Below are 18,962 nucleotides of genomic sequence, written 5' to 3' on the forward strand. Positions count from 1 at the left end.
GGCTGTTTGCCCAGTACAGTGATTCTAATTAGCCGAGCAGAAAGGTAGCCGTATGCGTTAGCATCCACCTGTCAGTTACAGCAACCATGACATATATAATGCAAACTTTCTATAGCCAGCGATGTTTTTGTATCAAACTGTAACATGTTTATTTTATTTCTGCTCTTGTGAGTCTACGTGGACCTTCTTGGTTTTGTAGCCTTAGTCAGGTTTACAGTGTTATCCAACACTATTAGGATGAACTAGACCACATATAGTAAACCAGGCCCCACATTAAAGTTCAGGGTTCAGCGTTAATAAGATGAAATCGGCTGCATTTCTTTGGTCACGTCTGTTATCTCTGGGTTCTGTGTCTGCAGCGCCAGGCTGGCATGGATCGTTTCCCCCGGCTCAGGATTATTTCGCAGTGACTCAGTCCCAGCCAGCTTTCCTTTGTTGCCAAACATCCCCATCAGTTTGATTGATCTGCGTAGTTCTCTCACCGGCTCCTGTGAAAGCGTTAACTTCTATTCAATAGCAACAACACGTCCATTCACCAGATGTGGGCACATTATCTTCAACCCATCCTTGCACTGCCACAGCTTTACGATGGTCCCATCTTCAAACTGTTGGGTTTCAGGCGTGGTTGGACTGGTGGCAGCCGTACTACAGATTCCAGCTCAAAACTAGGAGATGCAGAGACCGTTATTCCTCAAGAAAATTCCTTATGCAGGAAAATTCTGTGCCGGTTACAGTGCCATCACTCCCAATCCACAGTCACCTTCTTTGAAATCATCTCCCTCCCTCTTAATGCCTCTTTCTAAAGGCCTGCTGATACAGCGCACTTCCAAAACACTCTCTTGTGAAGGTCGTTTGCACAGTCTCTGATTGTGACCCTTATCAAAGAAGCTACTTTTCCTTCTTTCAATGCAAATATAATTCTTTCTTTGAATGTAGAGGTCATCCTCATCAACTCTCCATATCTGATGTCTCCCGATGAGCCCGATGAGGAGGAGTGTGTTTGACGGGCTAAATGATTTCTCAAGGCCAATCTGCAGAATAGTCACTCTTCTCATTTCTTCTCTATATTTGATGGTTTCAGGTAAAATTATCCTGTGTGTTTTCTTCTGATTTATACACGTCTCACAGGGCTGGATTGTAAGCCCTTTATTTAGACCGGTAAATAAAACATTAAAAAACTCATCCCCTCCTTGATCTTACTTGATCCTCCAGAAGAGTGTGTAAATGTTTATATTTTCCATTTTAATGTGTTCAGCTTTCCTGATGGTAGGATATTTTTCTTCTTTCTCCTGGAAGGAAATCTTCCCTTCTTTTTTTATAATGTATTTTTTTCGATGTCCTCCCTCTGCTGCGCTCTTGTAACCTCGAGATAGTCATAACATTTTTATAACTTTGCAGACTTTTAACTTTAACTCTTTTGAACAAAAGTATTGTGTTAACTCTTTAGGTTATTCCATTACTGCCAGTCCCTAACAGCTCTAGGTCCCCATGGTTCTGGTGAAAGGCCTTTGCAGAACAGTGGAGACTATGGTGACTGTGATTTTCTAGGTAAATGTACAAAATCACATTCCAGAAAAGTTTAGGTGTCTTTGAAGGCCAAAAAAAATGCTGACAGTAACGGCACGTCCTTTCCTCGGCCCCGTCTCCACACATACAGCACTGTTTCTGCGACACTCATGTACCTCATGGAACTACAGGAGGCAGCAGTAATATCGGCGCGCACAAAATGAGACTTCCAGCACTTCCTAAATTACCGCAGAGCCGCTGTAGCAATCCACTTAATTCAACTGCAATTTCTCCGATCCAATTCAATCAAAGTGGCTGGGGTTGGTGGAGGGGTATCAGCGCACCAAAATATGCAATGCAATTTACTCAAACATAATAGACAATGGAGGCCTCATCAGGAATCAAAGCAATTTCAAAACTCACATTTTAGAAGAGATGTCCCCTAAGAGCTCAGTCAGTCTCGTTTGAAGTAAATTTGTGGGTTGTGTTAAAAACGCTCATATTGTGAGTCTGACTGAAGACGCGGAGGAGAGCAAAGGGGAGGGTTTCCCTTTTAAGCCAACTTTATTCCTTTCCCAAAGTTATCAGATGTAGTCTACAAGAAAAATAAGTGAATACAAAGGTTACAGAGAGGTGTATCAGTATTCCTCCAAAGAGTGAAGGGGAGATGAAGCGAGTGATGGGACAGAGAAATGAAAAACTACAGAATAAAAGGAACAGTAGCTTGAGGGAGTGACTCAAAGGATGACAGAGAGGCAGATAGCGAGACAGACAAAAACGCATTACACGAGGGACAGAGAGCCACGACAAACCTCGTTCAAAGGATGACAAATGACACTTTGAAAACTCCCAGCTATAAATCTGAGGGGATTCTGAGATCTTCTGACATTTTACACTTTCACACTTTTGGCTGTCAAAACAAAAAAGAAGCTGAAAGTTTGAGGTTCTCCGGATGTGTCAATCATTCAAACGGAGTATTTAGAAATACTAAAGGAGAGTCGCACGAGTGAGCTGGAAATACCACCAGGGGGTTAACTATCTAATGTTTGCTGTGGGGGTTATACCTGCCATTGTCACTCCTGAACACATCCTGAATGGTGACGCGACATCCACTGATATGAGCCACACAGAGTGGAGGTGCGAGAAACAGGAGGAAGAGCGAATGTGTTCGACTTTAAACCATATGCATCCCATATGGAGAGTCGAAATATGTGGCAACTGGAACAGATCAAGCCTACACACGTTGCACTTACTTGCATATATAAACTTTGAAGTGCAATTCATTCCATGTAGAGAGCAAATAAAGGGGATGGGGTGCATATGCGTATGTTGCAAAAACGTGCTGCATAAAAGTAACGAGGCACGGTGCCATTGCTGAAGTTTTTGCTGTTGCGCGTGTCAGCTTCTAAAGGTTTTAACTCAGGAAGCTAATCAACATGAATGCTCAAAATAATGAGCAGCGCAAGCATGTTCAGTTGGACAGAAAAAACACAGACTGAGTCTGCTGAGGAGGGCTGCGTAATTCTTTTAAACTGACCTCCCGGGCTGATTAAGCTGCTGATTGATCTTTTAAAAGTCACGAAAGAACTGTCAACTTCAAACATACCATGATTCTTTGCATAAACAGTACATACCAGCTGATTACACTGAAGCTTTCTGAGCAAGCTCTGCACTAATGCAGCATGTTCAAATCTCTGCAAGTAAGTTCAATTTCAGACAAATATCCTGACAGAGGAAGGAAGTGGCGAACACGTTTGAAGCAATATTTACTTCCTGGACATTCTAATGGTGTTAGCGCAACGAAGCGTCTTTTATGTTGGTAGTTTTCTAAAATTATTCACCTGGAGACAGAACACAGCTGGAGTGGCGAGGGTATGGGGAATGTTTTAGAGCATGAAGAGTAGATATCATTTATAACAAAATAATCAGATAATGAACCCAAGTACTTCCTGATGTTACAACGTCAACCTTTTAGCTGCCACAGTAACAAAAACCCAAACAGCGTTTTCTTTATAGAAATTTACGTCAAACTTGAAGAAGTTTTTATTCATTTGTGTGCTTTTATCAGAGGTCTTAGAGCTACCGCAGGTCTAATCTTCGTGGTGTATTCGCCATATGCCCTTACAACAGAGGTGAGCAGCATGGGCCGTGGCCAGTCACACAGCTTGTTATGTGATGCACCATTTACCAAGATGACACTCCCGATAGAGCCGCTGCAATAGAGCAAAATAACAGGTAAAGCTGACCAAACTACCCCTCTGAGAGGAAGGGAGCTATAGATAATAGTGACAAGAAACACACACACACACACACAGCGGTAGAGATGTCAGATTGAAAGCCATTATTCTGACTGACTCAAACTGTAATGGCTGCAGCTGAGAAGAGCGTGTCTATATAAACAAGTCAAGGGGAAAAACAAAACTTCTCTCTATCGTCTCCCTCTGGCTTTTTCCTTCCTGCAGCAATGCGTTCGGTACCTTCAGCAGAACTTCTGTAACTCTCACAGCACCGTTGATGAGTCAAAAACTTTAGCTGAGCTATGACTGAATATAGTGCATATATAAGAGTGTTTATTCTTACTATTAAAATTCAGGGAACTGTAATTTAAATTAAGCCCCAATTTCAAAATTTGATAATTTATTTTTACATTTTAGAAAAATCCACCTAGGGCTTACAGCATGTCACACATTTGACATTTTTTGGTCTTGTCAACTGATGATTTGCATTTATTATAAAGTTTTCTGCATGTTCTGGACCCTTTCTGGACAGAAATCAAAACTAAGCTAATTAACAAATTAAAATTCTCGTGTTTTGCAAATGAGGGCAAAATGAATTAATTTGTAGTGAACTGGCAAATCACTCTGGAGGCTAAAGCCCAGGGATGAAAAAAAGTTTCATCTATATTCACTATTACAGTTTTATTCAGATGGTTATAAAAATGCACTTTGAACCTGCTTGCAGGTTTTGAGATCAGCTGTTTTGGATGTGTACTCGTCGTCCTTCATTTCAGGACAATCTGCTCGACTCTTCGGTGGGCAGGTTTCATTTCCAGAGCACAACAGACGTCAATAATCAGCTCCGTCCCTCTTTTGTCAGATCTCTGATTCTCCTCTGATAACAGCTGGCACCTGCTGTTGTCATCCTTCTCATCTGTCTTTGATCGTTTTATAGACCGCCGATAAACTCTGTTGCTCACGGAGCCCGTAGAGCGCTGCAGATGTACAAAACTGAGATCCTTATCTTGGATTTCAGTCTCTGCTGTATGTGTTTCTAACCCTTCCTGAACATCAACAGGCAACAGGTGGATTAAGTTTTGAGAAAGAGCTACCATCTGTCCAACCAGCGCAGGTCTCTTTTAGGTGTAATTACTTCTTGGTAGCAGGTGAGCAACATGGAATTACATGCTCGCGTGTGTGCCTGCAATGTCCTGACAGCAGCTTGCAGCCTAAGATGGAGCTCCCTTTGGGAAAACTGTGTACCCACAAGAGGGGGAGAGCTGTCTTTCATCTCTCCTCCGTCTCTCTGTTCTGGCTCTCTCCCTGCGTCCCTCCCGGCTGGAAAAGATCTGGGCTCCCACAGCTCTCTGTCATATTAAAACCAAAAGATCAAAGGTGATGAGGAGTGGAGGACCAAAGAACAGACAGAAAGAAAAGAGAAATGAGAGGAGTCAAAACAAAGGGACTGATGTGAGGACGGGATATAAAGAGCAAAGAGAAGAGGAGGATCAATAGAGAGAGATGAGGAGCGGGATCTGTGAGAACGGAAAGATGAAGTGAAATGGAAAGTTTTTTGGAGTTACGATGTGTCGCTCTAAAAAAAGCTGACGCTAATTCTACTCAACTAAACGTCTTCCTGATTGAAGCAGAGGAAGAAAAAAAGAGGAGGGGGGTGTTTAAGCAAAGAATTTGTTCAATCAACAGCAGCGGAAGCACATGTCAAATAAACAATGATGAATATGTGAGATTGGATTTCACACGTGGAGACGTTTGTAAATGAAGGACGGAGACATGCAAGTCAAACACGGGCGGTTATTCCAGGTGGCTTTGAGGCTGTAAGCATGATGTCCTTGTCCTTCAGTCATGTGTGAAAGAAACTGTTACTGTAACCTTCTTATTATTACAACAGCAACATCACTCCTCCTCAGAGGCCTTTAGAAATACAGGAAAAAGAATAAAATGAAGCCATCTCTCTGTGTATGAATATAATTAATAAAAACAACTCCTCCCACGGAACATGAAACAACTACTACACAAAATTAACAACCACACTGCTTAAACAAGCTAGCAATAGCTGGTCACAACCAGCAGACCGTCATTTCAAGGTCACTTTGATCATGTTTGGCTAAGTACATAAACATCTGAGACTTCATTCTCACAGTTCAAGTCTGTTTAAAGTTGAAACATGAGCTGCAGAAAGGCCAGCTTTGGCTCTATGGGAACAATACAGAATTAAAAGAAATTTCTGTAAGCACATGTGAGCTGGCAATGGGACTGATAGCATTATTCTGCTTTTAACCTCATGATCATTGAGATGGATGATAAATAACTGCCAGTATGCTAACACTGCAAGCTCATGGAGATATTCCATATACTTCCTGGATCGTATTTCAACTTCTCACAGTGTAAGAAGAGCCTCCTGTTAGACATAGCCAGTCTTGTCACAATACCAGATTACTAGATATAAATGAATTTAATCTTTTGTTCACAAGTATGTGAAAGAAAGAGGAGGTGGTATGACAATTAGGTAGATATGTCCTTAGATAGTAAACATGCCATATTACTCTGTCATTAGTTACAATTGCATAACTGGCAATATGTCAGTTACTTGACACATGCCTCTTTGTTCTTATCTTTAGCTCTTAAAAATCAAACCTTTTCCTCTGTGTGCGTTTTGTTTTATATTTGTATTATTTGACTGTAAGATTCCCCCCAGATATGCACCCAGACCTGGTGACTGTGTGAAAAAGGCAAATAAAAGATTTCATCTTCATCTTATCTAGCAAAAATTAAGCCAGAATGAAGGTGCAGTGTGCGAAAAACAAAGTACACTCAATGATTTACAACTTGTAGAAGTCCCTTTAGCAGTAATAGCTTAAAGTAAGCATTTTCTGTGCTCTTTTCATATTATTAGATGAATTTTGGCTCTTTCCACAACCTTGCTTTAGTTTATTGAGATTTGTCTGCACAGCTCTGTTATGGTCCTGCCTCAACATTTCAATCAGGTTGAGGTCTGGATTTTGACTGGACCATTCACTTGATTCTGTCTTTATTCTTTTTCCCACCAGCCATTCCTGCTGTAGATCTGCTGATGTGCTTGGGATCCTTGTCCTGTTGCATGACACACTCTGTCAGACAGATTGAGTCTTTGGCATACAGAAGTGGTCACGGTCAACTCAATGACTGCAAGCCTCCCAAGTCCTCTGGCTGCAAAGCAAGCCAAAATCATTGCCCCTCCACCATTTAGCCTGACAGTTTAATGTGTGGCCGTTTGTGCTGACGTTTTCTATGCTAACTGAGGCCTGTAGAGTCTGAGATATAGTTCTTGGGTTTTTTCAGGATTTTTTGCAGGTTCTCTGAACAATGCACGGTCTGACCTTGGTGACTTGGTGAGTCTCAAATGTTTTGCTCTTGCGAATAATCTCTCACACTTTAGAATGACGCACTTCAAATAGTTCTGAAATGTTCTTACAACCCTTCCCAGATTGATGGACAGCAACAATTGCTTCTTTATGATCATTGCTGATGTCACTGTGTTAACACTTGAAGGCTCCAGTCCAGCAAACTGTCAAGAGTCCTGCTTTTCTAGGTGCGCTCACACTTGCTGATGATGAATTAATTAAACAGATCTGATTAGCGGCACCTGGCTGCTACTTACCACCTTAATTCCTATGGAAGCAGGAAGGGTAAACTCAGCTTTTTTCCACATTCTGCATTTTGGCTTAATTATTGTTAAATAACTAACAACATGGTGTAATAATTCACCTGAGGTTGTATTTACATCATCTTTAAGACCTGCAGAGGACCAGATTATTATTTCCATTATGTCCTAATACATAAAATGTCACAGCTGAAAGAGGGTGCACTTTCTTTTTCACATAACTGTATCCGTATACTATTCCTAGTACTCTTTACAAGTGTTAATGAAGCCATTTAGTTCTAGAAAAGCATAGTTTTATCTGTGCTGTGGAGATTTTTTTTTTCTAAATTAGCACTACTATAAGTAAAAAGGAAAAATGTATAAATGACAGTATGCTGTGGTAGGTGTATGTCATGTCTGACGAGTGGACATCAAAGCTAATGAGCACAAATGTTAAGATGAGAAAGAAAGGAAAACTGATTGAATGAAAAGAAGACTGTAATTACCTACAGTGTGCATGGAGATGAAAGAGTGGCACAAAAAAAGACATGAGGGTTATGATGTATGAGACAGAATAACAAAGTTCAAATTAAAATAATAACATTGGAAGAGTGAGAAGAAAAAAAGATTAGAGGCTCATTATAACAAGGTGACAGCAGATTAACACTGTTCACACATCTGCAAACACACACCTACAGCATTTATCGATACACTCATTTACACCACACCAACATATTGTACAAAAACAGAAGGAAACACCTTCAATCTAAGCTCCACAGCAGCACCTACTGGTCGCTTGCACAGAATCTGTTTGCACTGATCGTACTGCTTTCACCCATCACTTTCATCTGTCTTATTAACGCACAGACACACACACACACAGACTCTATAGTATGCACCCACAAATCTCCTGAACCATCACACAGAAAATGATATGTACACCAGACAGCTGCACAAATGAAAAAAACAAAAAACAACAAAATAAAAGAAAATCATATACACAGAGACACAGACATGCCACAAAACTTGAACATGCAGGTTTCAGTGCACATACGAACACAGTCTCACACAGTCTGAGGTGATTTATGACTGTGCGGCTCAGGTTTGCATGATTTATCCTGCTAAAGCTGCACTGTGCACCTGAGGGACTCAACCCTCCACTACACACAATGCATGGAGGCTTGTTAACAGCAAAGCAGCAGAGGAATGTGCGTTTGTGTGCGTGCTTACACATTTTTGTTTTTGTGCACACTTCGAGTGTAATTTGCTTTTATTGTGTAGGTGTGCACACGGCCTTGATCACTCTGGCTAAGGAGTGCCTTGAATCCATAATATAAGTATAAGGTACTTCTGTGTTTTAATGAAATCTTCGTGTACGTTTATCATGTGGACGGATCATAACATTGTGCTAGTATCTGCAAGCTTGCAATGTAGCATGTTACTCGTGTGTAGCAAAGCTCACAGTGCAGATATGCAAAAGCACTGACATTCCTGCACAGGTCTGTAGGTGTGTGAGCAGATCCACCGTCAGAATGTCTGTAACAACAACATCCCCAGTGAGCCGTGTGAAGCCTCCATCCCACCATGAAAGATAACCTGGTCCCCCAGCAGTCTAATGGCTGAGGACACGCAGCAGCAAAACAAGCTTCTGTGATCGCTGCATCACATGCTGTGATACACTGAGCTGCTTTATGCTACCAAGGATTTTTTTTCTTTTAATATTACATTTTGAAAAAAAATTCTCAGTTTTTTTTAAAGGCTACAGCCAGTTTAATGAGGTCTGTACTGTTTCTGAGGCCATGGCGGCTGCAGCTTTGTCAGTAGATAGTCTGTAGCGAGCACCCCTGGAGCTGCTGATAGAAAAATCAAAAGCATTTTCTTCCAAAATCATTTGACTTTATGTTATAGTTGTCTGGAAAGAAGTCTTGCTATCAAATGGTAATTGTTTTAAACTAGCCCACAGTCCACCACTCACCTAAAAGTATGAAACAATCCTAATAAGAATACGGAGTAAGCAGATTACTCCTTCTAATCGTGGCATAAATATGCAGATACAACAACAATTGTAAACAAATTAAATAAGTAAATAGAATTAAAATTGTTTACGACTTCAACTAATAGAAAAAAAACCCCCAAAAACAACATTATGCCTGAGTTTAATGATATGTATGAGTGTTAGAAATGAGTTGAGAAGAGAAACTACATTTCCTGCATTAACACTATGGAAGCTCCAGCTCTGGGTATCAGGAATGTCAAGGGAAGGGCTCCAGGCATATTACACATGCGCAGAAAGAAGCTCACTGCGGTCCTGTGAGTTGTTCATCCCAGTTCTCAGTTATTGAATTTTTAGGTAGAAATAAAAGGAGCCTTTATTTGAATTGTAAAATTGTGAGTTGGAGTTCTTTACTTTTTTTATCCACCAATCTGATCTTTTTTTTTTAAATCAATTTATTACAATTTATTAATTTGCTGACATTTAATGGACAAATAAACGCAGACAAATATACAGTTTTGTATCAAAACTACATACAAGTGCAATTCACATAAACACAGATGCCAGATATTAAAAAGAAATACACCCAGTGCACCAAACAGAAGCAGACATGCACTGACCTGCAAGTCCTCAGAGACCGCCGTCGAAGACTGACCCTGACATGTTACAGTGAGAGTGTGTATGCGTGTGTGTGTGTGTGTGTGTGTGTGTGTGTGTGTGTGTGTGTGTGTGTGGTCAGGGTTCAGCTCACTAACACTGCAGGTGGTTCAGTGGCTTTTGGTATTTCCTCTTAATTGGTTGATTTGCAACCCACTCGAAAACTGTTTGGATTTTTGACACCTGCTCACAGCTGACACACAAAACATACACACAACGCATACACACACACAGACGATGCCACAGACATGTTAATGCATAAACACACACGCACACACACAGATGCAAAGATCCATAAATGCCCTCACGACTCATGAATATACACACAAACGCAGACGGCAGCACAGTGCAGGCCTCTTTTCTCTGCATAGCCTCGGCACCTCCACCCGGCTCTCATTAATACACACTCGAATGACAGCTCGCTGTTGCCATGGCGACCCCCTACCTGTTGCCAAAGGAGGCTGGTAGTTTAGGGGGCTTGTGAACGCTGCTCAAAACTATTGCAGCTCAATTTTTTTTTTTTAGCTGTGTGTCAGGAAGCTGCCAGTGCTGCTCCAGGCACGCACAATTAACCACTTTGGAACAGAGAATAGTTTCATTCATTTCAATGCAATTCAATCTGGCTCACTTCAGTGCAAAGCTATGCCCTGTTCTGTGCGTTTTGTTATGAGAGAGGCTGAATTCTCCTCAGGAGTAAAATAGGCCTACTCCAATATATGATGCTCTATTCTAATTCTTCTCTTCATTTTCGTACTCGTCTGTTCGACGTTATTCATTCCGGAAAGATAAGATGAAACTAACTTGAGGAAATTGCTTTGCTTAATTCATCATTCCGAGCTGCTCTATTCTAATTAAATCACTGCATATTCTATTCTTGCTCTGCTATTCTTCTTCACCACACCATTCTATTTTATATTGTTAACAAAGGTTTTATACACTGCTGGAAAATGGCTTTCTGGGCTAATTGTGCCGTGGAGGGATTCTTCTTGCTTCTCAAGAGGAAGTTTAGGAACTACACAGAAACTGTACATCCATTAAAAATACATGAAATATTCCAAATCAGCACTATTAAGAGAAGATGCTTAAAAATCACACCCTTGCTGCAGTTTCTCCCACAGGTTTTTATGCACCACGATAACTTCAAACTCTACAGTTTTTTTCTTTTGGTCTATATTCTGCTAATGTGTGGTGTTATTTTTTTTAATGACCCATGGCTTACATGCCTGTGCAGCCATGTTGGCCAGGGATTGCTGGGGTTAGGGTAGGATGTAGGGTTTTAGCGTCTTTATGTGTAAAGTTTGCATGTTCTTGTGTATGCATGGGTTCCCTCCAGGTACACCAGCTTCCTTCTAAAGCCCAAAGACACGCAGTTAGTGGGGTTAGGTTAACTGGTGATTCTAAATTGCCCATAGGTGTCAAGCTGAGTGTGAGTGGTTGTCTGTCTCGCTGTGTTAGCCCTGCGTCAGACTGGCAACCTGCCCAGGATGTTTCCTGCTGCTATACATACACATACACATGCGCACACAGAGGTATGGACCTAAATGTTGTATGTTTAATTGGTAGTTAAATGTTGACCTTTTATAATATCAAAGGTCAAGCATATCCATGTTACACCTATATAGGTGATTTTTCTTGCTTCAGCACTGTGTGGGTGTGTACAAATGAATTAAAGCTGAAATCTCAGTCACTCACTTATTTAGTTGCATTCTTTAGGGAGGGGATTTTTTTACCTTGATCATTGTGATTTTCACATGGAGTCTAGTGAGATGGCTTTCCTTCAGCCTGAGCAAAGGTCAATCAAAAGTCTGTTACACTGTGTACGAAGACGGTGCTGAAAGTGACAACTGATAATTAAATGGCACCGTCTTGCTATAGTCAAAGTGGAAGTAGATGCTCATATTAAATGTTTTTAAAGTTTAAAATAATGATGGCATATGCACAAATAATCTCAGGATTCAGACTGCTCTCTTTTTGCACTCCTGGTTTTGGTTGATTTCAACAAGACTTTTCCCTTTATCGGTTACTAGATGAGCTGCACCCCAAGCACAGCACATGTTCTGTCGACTTAAATTTTTATCCAACACTTCCTGCTTTGACCTAGCTACTCTGCAGGTTTTCAAAGTTAATCAAAAATGCCTTTACTGTGGTAAAGCTAAATGCACTTAGCAACAAGGAATCCACATAAAAAAAATCTTTTTTGAACCCAACAGGAGGTAAAGGCACACGCTCACTTCACAGAGGGCTTTCATCAACAAAGCTCAGTATGAAGCTAGTTTTTCAGTTATGCTAATGCTAACACGATTCCACCTTAAAAGCATTGTTTTACATAGTAGATAAATCCAGCGGCACACTTCAACTTTAGTATAAGATAAATGGGTAATTTTTCAACTTTGAATCAAACAATTAAAAAAAATACAAATGCAAAGCTAAAAATGAACATTTGTTTTTACCTAAACAGGCAGCAGACTTTGTGCTATTTCATAATTCAGACATGATGTCTAAAGACAAAACTTCTCAGAGGGCCAGGTCTGGTTTAAAGGGTTGCATTTCTATATAAAACAAAGAAATGTCTCCTTTTCATTTAAATTCAGACTAACAAAATGAAATATAGCGATGAACGGTGTTTCGGTCAATGCAACAATAGAATAAGACAAACGAGAGCATTTTAAACTTAATAAAGCAGCAGTCACGGTCTATAATCAAGTGTATACCAGCAGCCTTTAGCTTCAAACACAAGCCACCCCATCCCCCTGGTCTGGTATATCTCATATTCTTTATTTGATTACAGTAAAAGTCCGGAACAAAATCAAGGCTTTTCTCATCATGCACTAAAGTTGCACCATCCTTCCTGGAACAAAGTAAGCTAACTGGAGCTTAAATCAATGTGATACAACCCTGCACACAGAGGGTTCCCGTGCAGAGTCGGCCAACACAAGCAACTCGTGAGGTCTCAAGACTGCGTTTGTAACACTGCAAAAACCAGTCCAACTTTACATATGATGTAATGTAACAAGATTCAAACCGTTTCATTGGGGTTTTTTCTGCTCGGCCACACACACACACACACACAAACACACACACACTCCACCTGAGCTCTTGCAGAGCTAGCACAAAAAAAAGCTGTCTCTCTCCATCACAAGGAGAGAGACAGCTTCAAATAAGACAGACACACACTCACACACTCCAAGGCCACACAGAATATTGTAGAGGGTCCTGTCATTGTGGGAGCTGTCAGGATGAACATATGGTTGGGGAACACGTGCTCGAGTGTGCATGTGTGTGACTTTAGGAGGGCAGATGGCTTTCAGCAGGTCATTAATACCAACTACACATCCTGCACTTATCCCATCACTTAATCCCCATCAAACTAAAACCTGTTGTAAGGCGGAAGGACGAAAACGGCGCAGCCCCAAACTAATAAATGGTGACAACTTGTTGTACATTTAACCCATCAACCAGTTTACGAAAGACCTTATATAACAACAAAGGAAGCAACCACTTTAAGCTAAATGGCACTTTGCAGAGAATCTAAGTGCTTAAGACAATAAATCAACATTAATCCATAAACAGTTTCAAACTGCTTTTAAAGCTTCTGAGAAACGGGTTAAATTGTTCTGGCTATTACAGAACGAGCACCAGGAAATTATGACATATCACAGATTATTTCTTAATGAGGTTCCACCAGAGCACAGCGTAGGCAAGGTTTAGCTAAATGTAAAGCACATGTGCATGAAAACGAAAAACAAACAAACAAATAAATAGTTTGAATTTGTTACTTTTTTGTTGGGTGACAAACAAAAAACAAAAAAAAAAACGCTGATGATGTTGGATTTCTTCATGAGCATGAAGAAACGGCCTGAATGTTAATAAAATTCAACATTTTCAATTGGCCATGTGTTTAGCGTTAAGAGCTGACAAACCAAGAGACACAGAATCTAAATCCATTAAACGTGACGCATTCAAACCCAAGATTAGCTCATCTCCACAACCACACTTTGATGCTAGTCTTTATATGTTCAGTTTACACTATGGGCATTAAAGTGAAACATTTTAATGAACGCTCAGTTTTCACAACGATTGTGGATCAAAGCCGAATCGACTGCTTTGTTTACTTCCGTTTCATCTTCTGCATTACACAAGAGATCATCATTATTTCAACACAGGACTCGACTTTAAACCCAAGTCATCAAAGCTAAACAGTTCTACTAGTTCAAAGCTGAAAGGCCAACCAACAGAAAAACATCCTGAAGCTATGAAACTGAAAACTGTTCATTTCCAAACCGAATACAATCCAAAGGATACATGCAGATCATACAGAGTCATCAGTATTTATCGTGATATTCCGAAAAACTCCATGTTATACTTCATGGCATACATGACCCCAGTGGGAAAAGATCCCCCAACTCGGCAATGTTCTGGGGATCCAGTTAAACAAAACCACATGTACTACGGGTGCTTATGTTATTTACTATATCAACATTATGTTATTTCCCCATCCTCAGCTGCTCGCTCATTGTGGATTTATGGTAGAAATTCTTCACTTTTTAACCTTTCTGCAGAGATCCAAAGGGAGTGATAGAACTGCGCTCAGGCTCTGGAGTGGATCTAGGCCACTCAGACAGGCTTTCAAAGAGCCTGGGCCTGATGGGTAGTCTCAGGGTAGAACTGGCTGTAAATCTCTTGACCTGGAGAGTTGAACTTATCAGGTGTGCGCGTCATGTAATGCCATAAAAGTCTAACAGATGCAGTGCTTTCTTCCGGAACAGTTGATTAATCCTCATGTCTTCACTTTCCACACACACTTTGGGAACAATACACAGACAGAATGCACTGCTTTGAAGGAAAGCCCTGGTAGTACACATGCAGAAATAAACTCCTACCTGTTCCTGTCTCTCCAGCCAGCGGTCCACCATGGGATGATTGGCGCTGAGCGATGACCGTGCTGTCTCTCTCTGGAATTCTCTCTGATTGGCCCAGGTCCCAGCATCTCGTGGCAGACTGCGGTACGTGTCCATCCCTTTACCCTACAAGAAAGAAAAAAAAAAGGAATAGTTTTAGTTTTTACTTTTAATACTGTTACTACATTTCTCAGACATATGCCATGTCTGCTTTTTGTTAAGTAAATGTTTCTTTTCTTACTGAAAAATGCACATCAAGCATTAAAACCTTAACAATAAAGGCTAATCAACCTGCGCTGAATTTGTTCACAAGTCTTTTTAAAGACAGACCGGACCACTTTATAGTTGTGAGCTGGTGTGTGTACATCTGAGTATATTCTCGAGCATCTCACACTTCTGATAATCAGCTGTCTGCTTGATGTTTATTCAGCTGTGTAAAAACTATAACTTTAATCTCAGCCAAACCGATTTCCTCAGGAACAAATAAAATACTAAAGAAAGCCAAACAATAACATTGTTAAGTTATCTAAGTGACTTATATATGTTTAACCTGAGTAGCGAAAGACGGCGGTGGGTTTGAAAACGATTTGCCGGGAGTCCGGTGTTCTCACGGGCTCTAGTGATCCTTGCCCCGGCTAGCTATCGAGCTAGTGGGTAACAGACGTCTCCGAAAACGTCGGCGCGCTTTTAAAAATATGTGGTGTCTTGATAAACTGAGCCGATATTTGAGGTTTACACAGTTACATTCTCGCCTGAAAATATGTTAAACTTTAATTTTGTGACCCAGAAAGAATAATAAAAGTAACATTAAAACTAACTAGCTGCTGCCATTGTTGAAAACTGAGCAGGGCCGCAATGGGCCGCGCTATGAATTCTGGGACACAGTCTTCTTCTTCGGGGTTTAACGGCAGCTGGCATCCTTGTACATGCAGTGCTGCCATCTTCTGTTTCAGTCCGTTATTACACTCTTAATTCCTACTACTTCAAACGACGCGTCGACTATTAAATCAGTCGTCGACGATTTTGATAGTCGACGTAATCGTGACTAGTCGACTAATCGTGGCAGCCCTAGTCTTCACACTGACAAATACAAGTCGGTGGGTGTCTGGTGGGCTCGGAGCAAAACATTAAACAGTTACTTTTACAAAAAGAAAAGGAGAGACAGAAGATGTTGGAATTAAAGTGAGTCTATCTGTGGCTCAGCAGAGCTACAAAAACAAGAAAATCAAAGATGTCCAAATAGCAGAGTTGTGGCTTCTGTGGTTAAATAAAAGCAAGCTAGATACAACGAGCATCTCTTAGTCGATGATGTTTATTCACACTTATTGGGTGGTGCATCTTGAACAACAGTGTGGAGGTATGTGGCTTTAGGCACAAACCGAGCAGAAGGGTGCAAATGTTCAATGTGATCAGTTTCATCTTGGGAAAGTACAAAAAGCCATAAAGCAGCTTTTAAGGAGTTCTATGGTGACGAAAACAAGATGTTGATATATAACAGATGCAAAGGAACCTTTAGTGCATTTGTACTAAAAAGACAATGGCATCCCTCATGCAGTTTTGTGTGTGCAATTTCCTTCATTACCGTCAAATTATTCAAAATTAGCTAGCGCAAAGCCATGTCTGGTTTTGACATCCAAGCACCAACCTTCCTTTCCAGGCTATTTGTGCCAGACGAGTGGCGAGCTTTCAGGAAGCCAGCGGTGGTCGACCAGCGGGTTGGGTTCTTCCTTGATGGCGTCTCATCTGGTTGGACCCGTGACTCACCGCCGCTGAACGGCCCATTGATGGTCATCAGAGCAGGGTCACTGCTGCGCCGGACGTGGAGGGGCATATCTGAGGAACGGGTCATACACCAGGGCGTCAAAGCATTGTTGTACCTTTTTGTTTTTTACTTTTCAATGGAAAAGTTCCACTTTCATACTTATGTAAAAAACAAAAAACAAACAAACAACAAAAGAAACCCTCGGCTCTAGCTGTTAAAGACTAACGGCAAAGGCTGAGGAAGAAGACAGTTTGGAGATGATTGATGTAAATTTGCTGGAACAAATTTTACGTCTCAAACAATGTGGGCTAATAAAAGAAACAGATTCCATTATCATCCCATTGTGAATTAATGTGAATTATCGCCACAAGTCTAATCAGGCAGCCCTGCTTTACTGTCAGTGCATCTCAACCATAACGCAGAGCAGCAGGCTCTGTGTGGGAACAACAATAAGAGGAAGAGCCTATTGAGAAACCCCAGCGTTAGTGGATGCCTTCCATTAAAACTCTTCACTCTGAAAAGTTCCAGTGTGTGGGCGGTGGGCCAAGGTCCAAATAACAACCTCCAACAGGGGCAGCGCGCACGAAAACACCGCAGCCCGCGCTTGTACACAAGACACGACGTTATGACAATAAAAATAACCTCTGGAAATTTCCACGAGCTCATTTGATTAGCTGAAAGGGCAGCCATCAGACCACACAGGAGACACGGATTATAAAAGGTTAGAAGTGTTTAAAAAGCCAGAGCGTTGTCTCGGGACGACCACGCCAAGTGTCATGTTCCCATGTTCTCTTCCAAAACATATTGCTGTTTACAAGCTTTCAGATGTTTGGAGATGGTGGTGTGTGCTCATACAGGAAATGCTGTGATCTTCCCAAAGAGTGTGTATCTGAGTCAACAGCTTGTTTTTTTTTGTGTGTGTGTGTGTGTGTGTGTGTGTGTGTGTGTGTGTGTGTGTGTGTGTGTGTGTGTGTGTGTGTGTGTGTATTGTGAGACTAGATTGACTGTGTTCGTCTGTGTGTGTGTTAGTGTGCCTGTTTATTTGTGTTTCTTGACAAACTGTTGAGTTTGCGCATGAGATCATCTAATAGTTTTGTTTAGAGTAGGATGCGTTCACATTAAGTGGATCTTTGTGTGTGTGTTCAACTTGTGTAAAGAATACACATTAATGATGAGTTTTAATTTCGGATGTGCACAAATCAGTGACCAATGTTGTTTATGTTTGGAAGTACTAGAGCCCACAGCTACAGTGGTTGATGAGAGTGTGTAAATGTGTACACTCATGTACTTGGCTCGGTGGTTCTTCTGGGTCATCCAGAGCGTGGGATATGAATCGCTCTGAGCTGTGGGAGGCAGTGGCTCTCTGGGGGATGGAGTTCAGGAGGGGACAGAGTGCGGGCTGCCTGACAGGTCTCAACAACACCTACAGCTGAAACTGCAACTCCCAGGAGGCATTAGGATGCAGGGGTGCTTCCCTCGAACCGAATCACGGTCAAGACTAATGTGTCCCGAACCCACATCTATTGAATTTGCATCGGCTCTGTGGAAAATGCTTGGCGGTTTCACGCAGTCACAATGCTTTAAACAAAGACAGGTCGCTACCCTTCTTTGTCATCGCTCATCTTAAATGCCATTGTGATCTCGCGGCACAGCTGCAGTCATTAACCTTTTGTTCGTCTTGTCAGACGCAGTGATCAGAAAACAATTATTCTAACTACAGCACAACAGCTTGGTTAATGAGTGCCGGTTAAGATACCGTTCACCAGCTCAAATTTCACACTACTTCAGACATCTCATAAGTGAGAAAAAAAGAAGTGCGTAATGACAGCACCTATGTCATGAACGCAGCTGCAACAAAACACAGAATAAATTACACCAAAGTCTGCATAACTCTTTGAGTACAAGACCTAATCAAATTAAATGAGGAGTTATTAAAAGCAGGTATGTCATTTAGAAGTAATTGCAATATTTAAGGGATGCAGGGCAGTTCGGCAATAACATTCCCGACATAAAAACAGGATTTTGGAACTCTAAGGCTGCAGTCCCAAACTTTTTTTGCCCCAGGGACCAGTTTAATGTCAGACAATATTTTCATGGACCGGCCTTTAAAGTGTCGTGGATAAATATAGTAAAATAAAACAATACGATCAAGACAAAAACTGTGGTATTTTGTAAATATAATAATAAACATGAATTCACTGTGTAATTGTGTAACTTTATTAGCAGCGTCCTCTTGAAATGCGTCAACAACATTGAGAGTAACATCCTCCTCTCTGCCCCTTAATGCTCT

At 41.1% G+C, this 18,962-nt stretch overlaps 1 protein-coding gene across 5 annotated transcripts in view; it reads right to left on the reverse strand.

Moving 5' to 3' along the window:
- The window catches only part of pard3ab (par-3 family cell polarity regulator alpha, b), a 251,220-nt gene that overhangs the window by 141,097 nt on the left and 91,161 nt on the right, over positions 1-18,962 (reverse strand). For 4 of the 5 annotated variants that reach the window (XM_080861497.1, XM_080861495.1, XM_080861494.1 and 1 more), the window contains exons 4-5: positions 16,556-16,743; positions 14,893-15,036 (exon numbers count right to left, since the gene is read on the reverse strand). In XM_080861497.1, coding sequence (XP_080717623.1) covers positions 14,893-15,036; positions 16,556-16,743 — 332 coding nt within the window. Of the gene's footprint in view, positions 1-14,892; positions 15,037-15,460; positions 15,691-16,555; positions 16,744-18,962 lie in introns of those variants that run through there. The other variant, XM_080861496.1, reaches the window with a different exon arrangement.

This window comes from Rhamphochromis sp. 'chilingali', assembly GCF_963969265.1.
Source record: "Rhamphochromis sp. 'chilingali' genome assembly, chromosome: 16".
NCBI lineage: Eukaryota > Metazoa > Chordata > Actinopteri > Cichliformes > Cichlidae > Rhamphochromis > Rhamphochromis sp. 'chilingali'.